At 39.4% G+C, this 16,447-nt stretch overlaps 1 protein-coding gene across 1 annotated transcript; it reads right to left on the reverse strand.

Annotated features, from left to right (window-relative positions):
* Positions 1–3,594: 3,594 nt before the first annotated feature.
* Positions 3,595–14,998, reverse strand: pnp6 (purine nucleoside phosphorylase 6). Its single transcript, XM_017434671.3, has 6 exons — positions 14,952–14,998; positions 11,944–12,113; positions 11,739–11,842; positions 8,873–9,048; positions 7,573–7,763; positions 3,595–6,282 (listed from the first exon to the last, which is right to left on the reverse strand). Exons 1-6 carry the CDS (start codon positions 14,996–14,998, stop codon positions 6,086–6,088), a joined length of 885 nt encoding a protein of 294 aa, XP_017290160.1. The 3' UTR covers positions 3,595–6,085.
* Positions 14,999–16,447: the final 1,449 nt, after the last annotated feature.

The raw sequence follows: 16,447 nt of genomic DNA on the forward strand, positions 1-16,447 counted from the left end.
GTTTGAGTAAAATGTGAAAAGCTGAAAACATTGTTAGATGACAGTGATCACATAAAACTGAACGACCGCTGAAATTTGCTGAAGAAGCTGTTAAAGCTAAAAGATGCAGAACACTATTGAAAAATGTTAAAGTGAAAGATTAGCTAAAAACTAAAAGCAGCGAACTTAATACACAAGATTAAAAAGTTTACTTTTTTGCCAAAGAAAATGTGAGTTTTCATAGTTTTTCTCTTTTTATGTTGCTTAAACTCAATGTTGAGTCAAACCGAAGCTAACAATTAACCTCAAATGAATCTCAAACCATTTTCTTGTGTTTCTGTATTTGAAGACAGTCCCATCTCTCATCAAGCCACCTTTAGGGATCCTTTTTGAGTGCTCACAAAAAGAACAGTACACAGCAGGAGCTTTGGCAGAACAGCAATAAGTGACGGTTTGAGAATAAGAACAAGTTGCCTCATTCTGCAGCTTCCTGTAAGAGCAGGAACCACAGAACTGCATCTCTCCTGGACTGCCATCTTCTCAGACTGAACACCAGCAGTCATCAGCTTTGAAACAGTGTCACTGCATGCAACTTTAATACATATACAAAATATGTATCCTGTTGAATAACAGTTTAAAACATCCAAAACAACAAAATAATTATTAAAGTTTTAGGTCACATTTAGCACAAAGACACTGCGAGGGACAGATCACCTCCTTTTACAAAATCCAGAAATCTTTGATCCATTTTAAAAAGCAAACTTCATTCATGCAACCAGTCTGTGAGAGGCAGGGTCCAGGAGGATCATGCAAACTCAAGATCTAAAAACGTTTTTTGCAATGCAAAACATCACCTTCCTTTGTGAGCGCAGGCTCAAGAACAGTGACAGAGGACAGGATCTTCTGCAAAACTGAGCAGCATTCAGTGATCTGTTTTTTAACGTTCAGGCTTCCTTTGTTTCCAGTTTCTATTCAAAACTAGACAACTTTTAAGTAAAGTTTTATTTTCCCACATCTAAATAAACACATCATCCACAAGCCTGAACTTTAAAACTGTAATTATATTTAGTTAAAAGTCATTAAAACCAAATCTTGTGTCATACATGAACTTTTCTGAGTGTCCGTTTTAGAATTAACTCATTTGTTTGAGCCGTTCCCACGTGACTGCAGAGTCTGTGCTGACTGTTAATGTTCTGTTTTTACTGATATAAATTAAAGTTTATGTTCCAGTTGAAGCTGGTGTAAAATAATTGAAATGATCCAGGAAAAAAAAAATGGCCCCAAGTGATGCATTGTTGAACTTGACCTGTCACGTCTCCACAGAGGTGGGGCAGTAATTTTCCATCTCCGGCCCGCTCGCTGGCACAGTGCTGACGCGCTGCTGGCAGGAAGCAAGTAGAAGTCAGCAGAGATGGTTTCACGCCCGCGCTGCTGCTCGGAGTACGATCACAGGTGAAGATCGGCATCTGTCCGATGGAGAAAGGTGACAGGGTTTCAGGATGTAAGTCTTGTTTCCTCCTGAAATAATCAACAGCAGGTCCTTGGAGTAGCAACGATACAAACATCATTTCTTTTAATGTTACCAGGAAGGTCCCACTGAGATCAATCATCTCTTCTTCCAGGTAGTCCTGGTCCAGATGGCAGCATGAACTCAGCCTGAATCAGTGAGGGTGCTGATATATAAATAACTGTATCGTCTGCATATAAATGGCTTCAGGCTGGATTTAGTCCTGATCCGAGCTTGTTTTTAAAGCTGGAGAATAACATGAGGGCTAGAAAGGATCCTTAAGGAACACCTTGTTTTCTCGTGGGGTTGTGTGGAGCAAGTATGGGTAGTAAGTGTCTTACTTGCGTTTCTTCCAAAATAAAAGGATTGTTTTCATCTCCAGAAAGGTTACCAAGAGCAAACAATACAAGCTCAAAGCTTTCCTCGCAGTTCAAAACCACGCTATTTAAGTTTTATTTATTTATTTCAAAGCCTAATTAACTTTGCATAAAACATCCGTTTCTCACTTTATTCTCAAAAGAACAACTCATGTTTCTGCGTAGCGTCAACGTGTCACACACCAACATTTCTTTCTCTGTATAATTTCATTCTTACAGATATTTTCTTACTTTTGTAACCACTCAGATTCACTAATCTTGTCAATGTTGTTCTGGGATTAAACTCGTGAATGATGAGTTATAGTTAGTGACAAGATGCAATTAATTAGCCTCTAAAGAAGCATTTATGAGTTGCAACGTGGACACTGATTGGTTTAGTCTAACATAAAAGCTTTGAGCTGTCTTAGGTGAGCTGTTAGCTTGAGTCTCCTGTTTGAATTTCTCTTTGATACTTTAAGCTGAGATCACTCTGACTGCTATCTACTGCACATAAGATACTGACTGCTCATTAAAAATCCCTTCAAGTGAGCGACCTGTTTTCTGCTTCCTGCCATCCAAAGCAGAGAATCTGTTATTTGCATCCTTCCTGCTTGTCTTTGCCTCCCTTTTTGCAGTGAAATGTATTCCTCTTTGTGAACGTGTGTAAATACAACAGAGATAAATACAGGCGTTGTGTTTGCGTCGTCGGGCTGCCCGCTTCATTTGTATTAATATTTCAGCTCCACAGTAAGGCTGCTGCTCTACACGCCGCATGTGGATGAATTATGTAAGAGAATGGTGCGGGCCACGGAAACAGCCATTTCCACTTCATCTCAATCTCGCAGCGACTTCATCACTCTGAAGTGTGTTTAAAGTGAAAGATTGAGTGTGTGGATGTGTTGATGAGGTGTGTGTGTGTGTGTTTTGTTGGCACGAGGCCGTTTGCCTTTATCTCCCTGTTCACTGATCCTCATTATCGCTGAAAGGGGAAGAAACTCCTTTTCTCCTTGAACACAAGTTTCGCATCGACTAAATTCGTGCTGCACGCCCTCTCCGGCACACAAACACACACATGTGCACTGATCCATCACAGAAAATACCAGTGGCCAGATGTCATCTGCAAGGATTTTTATTTGACGGGAAAATTAATTGCTTTATTGTGTTTCAACCTGAGACCAGAAGTACAAAGCAGAACAAACAGAAGGAGAACCAGGCTAAACCCAAGAGTTAGGACTGTTTATTTACAGAAAAATAGCACCCATGTTTGCTGTAAACAAATTCAGCCCGTTAAGAGATTAAATCTATGTAAAAAAAATAAGACAATCCCTCAAAACAGGCTTTCTTTTGAGTGAATTTCCCTTTAAGGCTTCCATTAGTGCTGTAACGCTCTCCCTGATGGTTGGTCTAAGGGGCTGACTGCTGATCTGGGGTTTTTCTGGCCTTTCCAGGTCTAATGAATTAGATGGTCAAGGAAAGCTGGCAAGCGAATCCAAAACAGCGCCAAGCAGATCTGGGTTTTTATAACTGCTCCCTGTTATTACAGTGTTGTGGCCTCTTTGTGTGCAAATAAAACCAAACCGAATCCCGCAGCTGCGTCCTCTTGCACCACATCAGGCTTTGACTATTTATTTTAGATTAAATTATGCTTTCAGGGTCATTAATTAGATTCCAATAAATCCACTGATCTATAAGATCTAAGAAACTGTTTCTGCTGAAACTGAATTCTGTTTTCAAATCAAACGGGGGACCAGATGTAAAGTGCTTATTTTATTTCACCTTTTTTCCATTAGAAATACATCAGATAGTCATTAACATGTGCAATTTGTAAGGTGATTTAAAGCTAAATCAAGTATTTATGTGCAAGGTATCGCTGGACAGTAGCAGCTAGGATCATATGAAAATGTTAGTAGTAATGCACATCTTTCTTTAACTTACAATTACACAACGTCTCCTGAACATGTACGGTACATTCTCAGGTGGTGGTTATATATTCTGCTCCCCCTAAAGTAAAATAAGACACAGAGCATGTGTACATATACAGTAACAAAGGTAAGTATAAAAGTAAAGTAAGAGTAACAGTTAAATATTTAGCTGAGGTTTCATTTTTCATTATATCACAATCAAAATAAATCTGTTCATCAGCACCAGAGGCTCCAAGTCACCATAAAATCTAAAATCAAGTCTTATATTCATTAAAAAAAGTTCAGACCCACTTTAAGAAGTCAGCAGTTTTGCCACCTGAAAGACAAAGAAACAAAAAACCCACATGCATCCTGCAGCACCGATGTCACAGAACAAATACTTTCTTTGTTTTTGCTGTTTTTTTTAACGAGTTATGTTTCCAAGAGTGTTGGTATTTAAAATAAGCCACGATCTGAATTAAATTTAAATTCACACAAACACATCAAAATTCAACAACTGACCTGAAACCTGTAAAGACGCTGACATTAACTGGTCATGTTTGAGACAAGCAGCGATTGTTAAAGTGAATCCTGGTTTCTTTTGCTGCTCTCTGGCTGTTTATCTGAGCGTGGCAACAATAAATCAGAGCCAAACTGGAGTACCGGCACAGTTGGATACTAATAAATGAAGTTAATTTGTTGGAATGTAGGTTTCGGAGCAGGATCGCATTAAACCCCACCTCTAATCACCTGCCAAGTCTGATCATATTTGGCTCCACCCCTCCTCATCCTTTCTTCACTCGTTCATCTAGCCATCCCTCCTTTTGACCCCTTTTTTCTTCATCCCTACGTTTTTCATCCCACTTAACCTCCTTTTTATCATTTTCACTCAACTCAACAGTTCAGATAGGTTATTCGATGCTCATCTGAGGGCTAAATAAACCCAGAACTTGTCTGATCGGGGCAGATTCACCTGCACGCAGGTCCAGTACTCCATCTTTTCTTATCGTTCTCATCCTTCATCCTTAAGCCGGTATCTGGGCTGCAAAAACATTTGCAAAGTTTTCAGTTCCCTCACAGGGCTTTGCTCTTGTATCCCAGAAATTTTGAATGTGTTCGAAAAACTCCCAAGACAAATTTTCTTTTAAAATCGAGTCGTCACAGGTGCTAGAAATGCAATTTTGTCTGATATGTAGGCAAATTCTGGCCCAAGATCTCCCAGGAATTTGTGCAAACATGATATTCAGTGTGATTCCAAATGAGAATTTTCTTTTATCCTCAATTAGAGCCCAACAGTTGCAGCTTAATGAGATACTGCCTTTGCCTCATCCCTCATTCCTTCATTTTATCCATCTGGGACCCTGAGCTGGTGAGGTTCTTCACCCACTGAGAGTCTGAATCCATGAGACGCCCCTGAGGAAACTCAAGCTTCAGATCATACTCATATCCTGTCATCCTTAACTCTGAATAAACCTGAAAGCTCACATTGTTGGGGTGAGGTCCCTGCAGGAAACTAGATATAACAGACAGCCACCAAAAACGTCCTTAAACACACAAACTACCACCTAACTTTAAAAGCATCATCATTTTCATCTCCACCTTCTTGTTCTGGTTTGAAAAAGCAAAATAACATGAAAGTTTAGTAGACATCTACATTATAACTAGACAATTAGATGTCATTTAGATATTAATTTAAACGTATAGATGTCCAAATGACTTCTGATACACATCTAGGCTAAAAGTGGTTTATATTTGGTCTAAAAGTGAAAGTTTAGTAAACGTCTAAATGTCAGCTAGATGTTGATGAGATGTTTCAATTTAAATGCATAAATGCCTCAAAGAGGTTGAAAAAATGTCCAACTGAAATATAAACATCTACTAAACTTTCAAAAACCAATTTGCAATGACTACTTTTTAGTTTTCTTGCTTTTATTAACTTCTTCTTTTATTAGATTTGGGCACAGGAGTTACTTTTTTTAATTATGGGAAGCACAAATTTGTTGTTAGGTTTAGAATTTAAATCTCAAAAAACTTACTAATTAGCCTTACCATTAGCTTGGTAAGCGGTTAAATCGACTAAAATAAGTTGCAAGATTAAAATATATTTAAAAATTATTGTTCTTTATAATAAAACCAGTGTTTTTGTAAGTAGATGTGTTGTCATTTTGTTTTAAGTTTAGTAACATTCATCGGGCTCTTTAAAACTTCTGTTGATGAGTTACTCTCTAAAATGTAAAAACTAATTTATCTTTCAGACTTAAACTATCTGCACAAACATTTTACTTTTTGTTCAAAGCTGGGACCATCCCATCAGGGACGTCAGGAAGTCTTGGAAGACGTTTTCAGAGCTGGGTGACGAGCTGACGGACGAGCTCCTGGAGGACCTTGGCTCGACGCTCGGTGGTCTTCAGCACCTCTTCGTGGTTTGCCTTCTCTTTGCTCTCATAATCCATCACAGCCTTGTTTGTGATGAGGGACAGACCCAGGACACGCAGGCCACAGTGACGAGCCACCACCACCTCAGGAACGGTGCTCATACCTGCACAGAAACAAGTAAACATTTAATCACTTCTGTAAACAAACGGTCTTCATTAACAGCGACTGTTATTAGATCCTCTGAGTCTCAGTTATCTTTTATTTGTTCAAACACTGACTCTGCTGCATGCAAAGATCTTCAGGAAAAGTAAGAAGGAAATACTAAACCATTATTGTATATTTACACACATTAGAACATATTTATATTTACATCAAATATAAAGTGAACCTTTCTCTGTATGAATACATTTGGTTCCCAGAATACACAATATTTTTAAAGCATACTTAAATTAGGTGATGTTGCCTGACCAGATGCATAAAACTCACAGGAGTTCCACAAATAAAGCTGTGTGTGCAAAGGGAAAACATGCACATGAAGTGAGTTTAGTCCAACTTAAAGATGTGTTAGTGTAGAAAATAAAAATTCAAGAAAATAATTCTCAATTTTAACAAGAGATAAATAAACTATACATGCTTTGTGAGCTATTAGGTGCTTAATTGTTGTTAGTTAGGTGTTGTATTGTGGAGTAATGATTCCCAAACTTTTCAGCTATTGATCCACAGAACACGAGAAAAAACTTGTGAGGCCAACTATCCCTGGTTGAAGCATCTCTAAATCAAATATTTGTCAAAACGAGGACATAATGACAACACAAACAGCCTCAGCTACCATCTTACAGTTTGATTTATTTCGACTACTGCGTTTCATCTTTAAAATACAGCAAAATATGCAATCTGCAGCATTTTGTGCACCTTGTAGCCACTTAAATGTTGACTCATTAAGACCAGTTTACAGTGAATTACAATAATCCAAGAGAGATGCAACAATGAATCCCTGTTTCTGGTGAGACTGCAGCTCTTAACTTTACTGAGGAGACATTGCTTGAGCTCATCTGTGTCTCACAATTAATGACAAAGTCAAAAATCACACCTGTGCCTTTCCACCATCAGATAAGCGTCTATCTGCACAACAGAGTGAATCTCGTAAAAACTCACAACAAACTGTTGAGGCTTCCTGGATGTCTTTGAGTGACTATCTGTTTGCATTTTGGTAAATCTGCTTTGGCTACTGGTTGTTCATGTCCCAGGGAATCATAGATCTGTGCACATTTTAATGCAGTTTGCATATCTTCCATGCACATCAACTCTCCTTATCCAAACTAGGAATTAACATTTATTTAAAAGTCTGTCATTTGTTTCATCGTGGATCTAAAGTGGCTGCACTGCTGAGAGTTTTATCCCATGATACAGTGATTGTTTTTTTTTATGGGGGCACGAGGGAGCTGTTACTCACCCACAGCGTCAGCGCCGAGCGTCTGCAGGGCTCTGCACTCTGCGATGGTCTCATATGTCGGCCCAGCCAGCATGCAGTAAACGCCCTCCCGCAGGAAGTTGCCGCAGCCCTGCTCCTCTGCTGTCTTCTTGGCCAGGGCCGTCAGATCTCGGTCATAAGCATCCGACATGCAGGGGAAACGCACTCCAAACCTGCAGGAATGAAGCGTGCAGTCATGAACGAGTTAAACACTTCAAATGTTTATTGTGAAAACACGAAGTCAGCAGTCACACTTTTGTTTTCCTGTTTTATTTTACCATTCGAACTATAGACGGATGAACAGGTTCTAATTACTTCATACTTTGTGCAATTTTAGCCATACATATATCAAAATGTCCAGTTCATCTAGGAGATGGGTGCTAGGACTTCTTTGTTTTTTGTAACTTTTATACTATAAAATTTTTACTTTACTTACAAGCATTTTCTCCACAGAAAAACACAGAGATCTCTTCAATTCCTTCAGAAACTTTGTTCTGTTTGAAATCTGCTTCAGCAAACTTGCTTTATTTTTGTCTTCTTTTGCTAATTTTATCTTTTAGCCAACCTTTTGCTACTTTTACCATCTAGCTATGATTTTACTACTTTTAACCTTTAACTAGCCTTTTGTTACTTTTAGCTTTTAACTAGTTTTTGCTACTTTTAGCTCCTAACTGCAGCTTTGCTACTTTTGGCTTTTAGAAAGTGTTTTTCTGCTTATAGTCTCTTAGCTAATGGTTTCCTCCTTTCAGCCATTAGCTAGTGTTCTGCTTCTTTTAGCTTTAACAATTCAGTTTCTATCAAGGGCCGAGGAGAACGAGGCGAACCCAGGGTGCAGACTTCTTTAAGTGAAAACAAAAATTTATTCTTAAACAAACAAACAGCTGCTGTGGAAGCAAGAACTAAACTGAACAAAATCCAAAGCAGCGAGACGAGACGAGACGAGACGAGACGAGAGACAATGAGCATAACAGGGACAATGAAGCAGCGAGTAAGTGGAGGAGATGACTGGGTTTTAAAGGCAGGAGGCAATTAGGGGAAGTGGGCACAGGTGAGAAGATTGCAAGGCTTGGTGCAGGTGTAGATGGGCGTGGCAGGCAGACAAGAGGGAACAAAGACACAAAGAACAAGAACCAAACTAACAAGATAACTGATTAAAATAAACAATAAACTCAAACTGAAACCCGAAGACAACAAACTTAATACAAAAATCCAAATCCTAACAGTTTCAGGTTTTTCTGCAAATTTCAGCAAAGTTGTTCAGAGTTCAGCATTTTCTCTCTACCTTACATCGTTGTGTCCGCAGAGAGGGTTCTGACCAGCAAAGCCCGGCATGTTGATGTGATCCTTAATGAGCATAATGTCTCCCACACTGAAACTACCATTCAGACCGCCTGCAGCATTTGTTACAATCAGAGTTTCCACGCCCAGCAGGAAGAAGACTCTCACCGGGTACGTCACCTGAACATGAACATGATATGTTTTAGAAATTAGTGCCATAATTTATTGTTTATTATCACAATAAAAGGAGTAGTCCACCACGAGGGGTTAACATTTCTGCTTTCTTCCTCGTTTCTGTAAGAGCTGTAGCTCTGTGCTAACCTTTACTGAGCAGCTGACGGCCTGTAAATGACAGCTGCTCCTTCTCACCGCTGTCACGTTTGGAAGTGGCCTTTTCTACTTCACATTTCCCTACAGATTGAATTTACAGTAAATAAATGTGTTGTTAGGGCAGAAGTGTTTTCAAGAACTCTGGGATCTTGATAAGGTCAGCGCTGTCACCGGAGAACGTTAAATCAAACGCTGTGTGATTTAAGTTTTGCATATTATAAGTGTGGTCTGCGTATCAAGCTGATTCATGGCCTTTTGTCGGGAAGAAAATGTAACACCACAAGCTGCATGTGTACTAACAGGACTGGGAGTAGTTGTATTTTAAGAGAAAGTGGTTAGTGGTGAGCTAAAACTGTTGCCAAAAGGTGTTCAGACGACACATGAACATTGTTTAAAGTATTTATCTAATCAAAAACTAATGCAACTTAGATTAGGGGAGAACCATCAAGATACAAAAAGCATTAGGTTTCTTAGCTGAGTTTAGTTTTTTCTTTTTCTGCTGACATGCTGGCAGTAAAAATGATGCCACGTAGCACCTAACAAGATGGCGGCACAAATTCTTGCCTTATTAGCACAGATTGTGCTGCAGTTGACCATTTTATTGTATTTCTGTGGGACAAAGTTCATCACAAGTTTTCACAGAAGGACATGCCTGGTAAAAAGTCACCTGAGTCAGGCATTAAATCTTTTTGACCACAGGTCATCTTCATCTGTAAGTATATTATGTAACGCTTACAGTTCTATATGTGAGATATCTGTCCTGTTATTACTGTAAGCATAAACCTGGATTTTATGATCCTGTGGGGGTATATAGACCATTTTATGTGAAGATGGCACATCGCAGCAGGTGATAAAACTAAAACGAGTCACTACAGGCCAAAGGCCAGTTCAGTTTATTCACTGTGACACAACTGGTTGGGTTTCTGCAGCTGATTAGTCAAAACACCAAGTAAACTGCTACTACAAAAATGTAGCTGCACAACAGCTTCTTAGGCCAGAAAAAATACATTAATTTAAAAGTCTTCTTGTTTTAGGAGATAAAATCCAGTTTTAGCCAATATTTTAAGTTCAGTAAAGCATTTAGAAAACAGTAAAAGTACTATTAAAAGTACTTTTTACCTTCGCATGTTTGTTCATCTGTGCTCCCAGTGTGACAGCACTAAGTCAGTTAAAGATTAGGTCCCACCTGCAGAGCCTGTGATTGTTTTCCGCATTGTGATTGACAAAGTCAGAGATTAAATTTCTGTTTATAGTTCAGTTACCCCGGATAGTATATCATTTGCATCAGCAAGGTCTGAAAAGGCAGAAGAGAGAATGTGCTTCAGGAATAACAAACAGCCGAGAGCAGAAGAGGTCCGGTGAGGTGATTACATGATGCTGTGGATGGTGAGACGATCAGCATTTGATCCAGATGGAAATATCTCATAATTCAACATCTAATATTACAAATAAATTAGGTACAGAGCTTCCTGACCCTATGAGGCTGTTCAGATTTGTCATTTGTAATCCGTTTTGGGTTATCCGATTCCAAGTGGTCATTGAATTCACACCCAGCAGCTAATCCTTACTTTAAAATGTTTTCAGACTAACAATCATATGTGGATAAAAGAGGTCCAGATTACCTTTGGTGGAAAGCGTTTTCAGTGTGCATGGAAGAAATTCAGACCTGTATGTAGCATGATTTCAATGCAATCTGATCACTAGGAGCCATTTTAACAAGTCTGAACAACCTTAAATAGTTTACAAGCTATCCATTAATCTTCTGCCACTTATCCGTAGTCAGGTCATGAGGGCAACAGGTCCAGGAGAGAAACCCAGACATCCCTCTCCCCAGCAGCACTCTCCAGCTCCTCCTGGAGGATCCCCAGGTGTTTCCAGGTCAGAGACGATATACAATCCTTGGAATCTTTGGAAAACCTCCAAAGGAAGGTGTCTTAGAGGCATTCTAATCAGATGATGAACCACCTCAGCCGACTGCTTTCAGTCCGGAGGAGCAGCGGCTCTACTCCGAGCTCACCTGATCTCTGATCTTGTTTTTTCTGTCATGATCCAAACCTCGTGACCACAGGTGAGGGTTGGAATGTAGATGGACCAGTAAATCAAGAGTATGGCCTTTTAACTTAATTATTTCTTCACCATGACAGGCCGAAGCAACGCCCTCATTCCTGCGGACGAGGCCCCAATCCGACGATCCATCTGCCACTTCAGCTTACCATCACTCGTTTACAGGACTCCCAGATACTCGAACTTTCCCACTTCAGGCAGAGATTAATCCCCAACCCAGAGGGAGCATTTACAAGCAGTGACTGAATAATGACATTAATTATTTTTTCATGTACAGCTCATTTCATTGCAGGTAAACTCAAGCATTTTATACTGAAAGACACAATCTCAGTTTTAGTTTACGACCTGAATATGACTTTTATCAGATATGGATGGTAAAGATTTAAGGATCAAATGTCTGCCCCACTATTATTTATGCTTAATAGCCGTAAAAAGTTACACTTGCACAGAAGGAAACACTTGTTTTAGTGTTTTACCGTGTTTATACAGTAGCCCTCGTAGAAGTGGAATCGTCCCTGCATGCAGACGCACTCGGAGTCCTTCAGCTTCCCAAACACCAGCTGGCCTGCGTGACCCTGAACTGCACAGCACACGCACCGCATTAAGCTGCAAGCATGCTTACCTACCGAGTTCAGACAACTTTAAAAGACTTTGCGCCTCTGCTGAAGAGAAACAGTTTACCCGTGCTGGTGGGGAAACGTGGAATGTCTTTATACTGGAACACCGTTCTGTCGTCCAGCAGGTCAGCCAGACCACCCAGACCTGAACCACAGATGATGGCCACTTTAGGACGGTTCTTTGTGTGCGCCAACAACCAGTCTGCCGTCTCCTTGTACTCTTCATAACTGTACCTGAAAATATGACGGAAACACATCCGTAAACGCACAGGAAAACGAAATAAATCAACATTTATACCGAGATGACATCAATGTTTTCAGAATGCAAACTTCAAATCACTGAGCTATACAAGATTTAGTGTTTAAAAATAAATATTTATTTAAATAAAAAAAGCCACTGTATAAACTGTATTCAGACTGCGCAGATAGACACAACTAAAGAAGAATCAACATGGCAGAGAAACAAGTTTTAGCTTTCGTTTTTTATACTTTAGCTTTTGTCCAAATTGTTTTTAACTTTTAGCAAAGTCCTTAAGTGCTCAGTGTTCACACCTTATTTTTACAAAAAAAGCAAATTCTTCCAGTGAAGATTATTATTTTGATACAATAAATACCAAAAAATAGTTTTTTATAATAACAATTGTCTTATGAAATTGCAAGATATTTTGTTCAGGTTCACAAAACCCACATTAAAACAACTTTTTCCCCTTTTCTTTTAAAACTCTGCATAAAAATAAGTATAAGGCCAAATTATGCAACCTAGTTTGGGGCCTTTTCTTTATCAGTAGCAGCCAAATTATTCTTCACAGATGATGTTTTGATTTAAAACGCCTGAAGGGATTAAACAAATTCTGAAAGAGGCTGTAATTGTGGTCATACATCTGCCTGTAAAGCTACCACCTTGTTAATGTTCCCTCTGAGCTGGAAGCTTTGTTATGAAGACGGAGTGACACTTCAGACTCCGGTGTTTACCGGACCAATCTGCGGCAGGAAGGGAGCCTGATGACTCTGAGCCCATTTTAGAGCCGTCATCCGGAGCGACTGCTGCATCGGAGTGGCTCCGGGCGTTCCGTCTTTCCTCGCTTCACCCTCACACTCTTATTCAACTTTAACACAAAATGGATTTGGAAATAATTTATTATGAAATGTTGAAGTTATAAAAGTAAATATTTGAAGGGTTTATGTTTTTTCTTTTAGATTAACAGAAAGAAAAGATTACAGCTGACACAACCGTGGCTCATTTTTCAGAAGGAGGAGCTGTGATGTAGTTTTAGGATTTCAGCTGCTGAAGTTTTATATCCCTCTGCAGATGCAGAGTTGTAAAAATCCTCAGACATGCAGGTGACTGCTTAACTTCTGCTGGACTGGGGCCAGCTGTCATTCATTGCTGGAAATAAATACCAGGATTTTAACTCATTTAGGGGAGCATCTTCATACAATCAGTGATTTATAAACTCATGAACCTGAAACACATCAGGAGCAGAAATGTAACACATGCAGCTTAACCTTTGTAGAAAAATAAAATTCTTTACATAATAAATTAAAGGCATAGTGTTCCTTGAATAAATGCATATTACTCACTGCCTTTCATGCAGGCCAGAGTCATTTCTGTGTTCGAAAATGTTGAATAGCTCCCATGAACCACTGAACAGACTTTAATGAAGCTTGCAGAAAAGTACAACTGCTGTACTGTTGTAGTCAACCCAACTCAAAATGGCCGCTAGAGCTGACTGACCCATGGCTCTGACTCAGTCAGTTTTACAGACACTGAGAGTCATTAACAACACACACTCCGAGCGTGACATCTCAAACGGTGATAAATCTGTTATTTCTCAGCACGAGATGATCACAGCTAAAAACTCTGAAGGCAGCGGGTGATATGCATTCTTTCAATGGATGCTGGACCTTTAATTATGTTAATTCTTATTAAAGCATTCACGATTATTTCTCTTTATTTACTTCTGTACATTTGTTCGGCTGTTTTTAAGCTCTGCTCTTTCTTTCAAGTTTTGTTCAGATTTTTGTAAGATTTGTTTTGCTGTTTTTGCTGCTTTTTTATGTTTTCTGCACTTTTATATATTTGATTTTTAAGCTTTTTCTCCTTTTTCTCCTCCTTCCTACTGTATTTATCCTCCAGCATCAGCATCAGCATCCTGTTGCAGATTTATTGTCTTGTCTTGTCTCTGCTACATTAAACTTTTGTTTCTTCAGAAACTTTCAGCAATCATTCGGCTATTTTTGGCTACAGCTTCAACTGTTCAAAATCAGCTTGCACTGACAGTTTAGCTATTAAAACATTTCAGCACAGTTTCAGCTTCCTCTGCAGCTTTCGGTCAATCATTCAGCAATAAGCAATCACAATTTCTCGAGTTTATCCAACTTTTAAAACATGGATTCCCAGAAGTGTTGCAGTTTTCTTTTTGAAGCGAGTTAGTTTGCACTCTGAAAAGCCCAAACCTTTTATAAATGAAGTTAAATATTGTTTAGGTTTGACTCTGAGGTTGTTGTGAAACAGTAAACAGGAAGTGAGCTCGTGCTTGGGGTCTCGCGCGGAGCTGTCCGTGGTGCTGCGGGGACTTTTATTTTGTATTTCCGTCTCGCACCCCGCAGCCTCCAGGCTGTAAACGACTCTTTTCAGCTTCTTGTTCTGAGCTGAACCCGATCCTGAAGACACCAGTCTAACCAGCCTGGGCTCTTTCCGAACCCCCCAGGCACTGAAACCGGATCCCGGGATTCAGAAGAACACAAACAAACAACAAAAAACGGAACAAGGTGTGTGCTGAAGGTGGGAAGCAGGATTTACTGGCAACTATTATCATGTGTTCACAAACCACCTGTAACACGACGTGCTCACGTCACAGGGAGACGGAGGCTCTGATTGGCTGCTGTAATCCAGATAAAGCGTCATGTCCCCTCATATTTACAAAAAGTCCTTTATTTACCCCACTTATACGACTGACAAACGTTAAAAATTATTTTAATGATTTCATATAAACTCATAATCTTTACCAGAATTTAAAATAACCCGAGGCTCATCCCAGCCGCCAACATCCAGCCTTTTCCGTCTCTTACCTGCTCTGACCGGAGGAGGAAGAGGAGGAGGAGGAGGCTGTTTCCATGTCGGACGGTGATCTGCTGATGAAGCGGTGTTCCTGGTGAATCTTCACGGGAGTTCGGGGTTGTTAAACGGCCGGAGATGGAGGATCTGCTGCGGCGGACGGAGCGGCGGCAGGTTAGGCTACGCGCTGACGTCACTGCCCATTTGACGGAGGGGCGGGGCCTCAGCAGACCGCCCGGTCCGTTTGAAGAATGTGAAATCCAATTTTCTACCAGGATGGGCAACTCACTGACCCGTTCACTGGAAGCGACAGGGCTGGGAACACAAGGGGGAAAAACAGAGGGGAGCAGGCATTAGGGAAACGTTTTACTCGCTTATTATTGTTGCCAACAGCCTATAATAAACAGATTATAATAAACATTAAATAAACTAAGTTCACCAAACATCCAAGGAGCACTAACACTAAAGGTGTCAGCTTTAAGAAACTAAAATAAGGAACCCAGTCGAGATAAAATGACACAGAAAGAGGGGGCTTTTAGTCAGGGTATATTTAGCTCTGAGATAACAAGAGTACAGAAAATACCACAACTAAACACAGAAATGTTGGAAGATTTTAACAAAAATAACAAGAATCAGTGTCAGTTTAGTTACTTTTAGTTAGCCTTTTTCTCCTTTTTGCTTTGAGCTCATGTTCTGCTTCTTTTTAGCTTTAACATCTCAGCTTTAGCTTTTTCAGTTTCATCAATTCTTCCACAAATTTCAGCAAAGTCTTTTTAAAATATCAGGTCCATCTATCCATCCACCCAATGTCCAATGAAAAAGACAAAAAGCTGCTCAAACAACATAATTCTTAAGCTTTGATTATCAAATCAAATCAAATTTATTTATTTATATAGCACATTCAGAAACAACTGCCATTGGCTAAAGTGTAAAGAAAATACAAAACACAAGAGACTATAAAAACAAAGAAAGAAACAATTAAAATATGATAAGACATCAAATAAAACTATTAAAATGATGTAAAACTCATATCAGCAAACAAACTCCGTGTTTCGCTTGTTTCATTTAACAAGGAACAAAGTGCGTTCCTCTGCGTCATTTTAGATTCAAATTCATGACAATTGCTTATTTTATGGGCAGCCGACAACCCATAATATGTACCTGAAACAGGCTGAACAAACAGCTTCCCTTCCTCTTTTTTTCTGTCCCACAACAATTCAAAGTGCTGAGTCATGTTTTAGAAGAAAAGACTGATTGTGAAGGTGAGAAAAGCACAAACAACACAGCTAAACAACACAAAACTAAACATACGCAACATAATGACACAAGATGCAACTGTTAATTTAAGTTATTTTAGTAAAACCGTTGCCTATTAAATAATGGAGAAAAAAATTTAGGAAGGGAATTTCTCAAATAAAAGTTTGTAATATTTTAGTTTAGAGGTCGGGACTCTTTACATTCAGCAAAAATATCTTTTTTTGCTTGTTGATATGTTCAGATATTAAAAACA

The sequence above is a fragment of the Kryptolebias marmoratus genome, linkage group LG11 (genome assembly GCF_001649575.2).
Source record: "Kryptolebias marmoratus isolate JLee-2015 linkage group LG11, ASM164957v2, whole genome shotgun sequence".
In the NCBI taxonomy this organism is placed as follows: Eukaryota; Metazoa; Chordata; class Actinopteri; order Cyprinodontiformes; family Rivulidae; genus Kryptolebias; species Kryptolebias marmoratus.

Bases quoted from the DNA above. Each gene is read 5' to 3' on its own strand.
- pnp6 (XM_017434671.3), bottom strand. From the start codon at position 14,998: ATGGAAACAGCCTCCTCCTCCTCCTCTTCCTCCTCCGGTCAGAGCAG. The intron at 11,843-11,943 runs GTAAACTGTTTC...TGTGCTGTGCAG, and splicing joins ACGTTTCCCCACCAGCACGG to TTCAGGGTCACGCAGGCCAG. The intron at 6,283-7,572 runs GTGAGTAACAGC...GTTTCTGTGCAG, and splicing joins GCTCGGCGCTGACGCTGTGG to GTATGAGCACCGTTCCTGAG.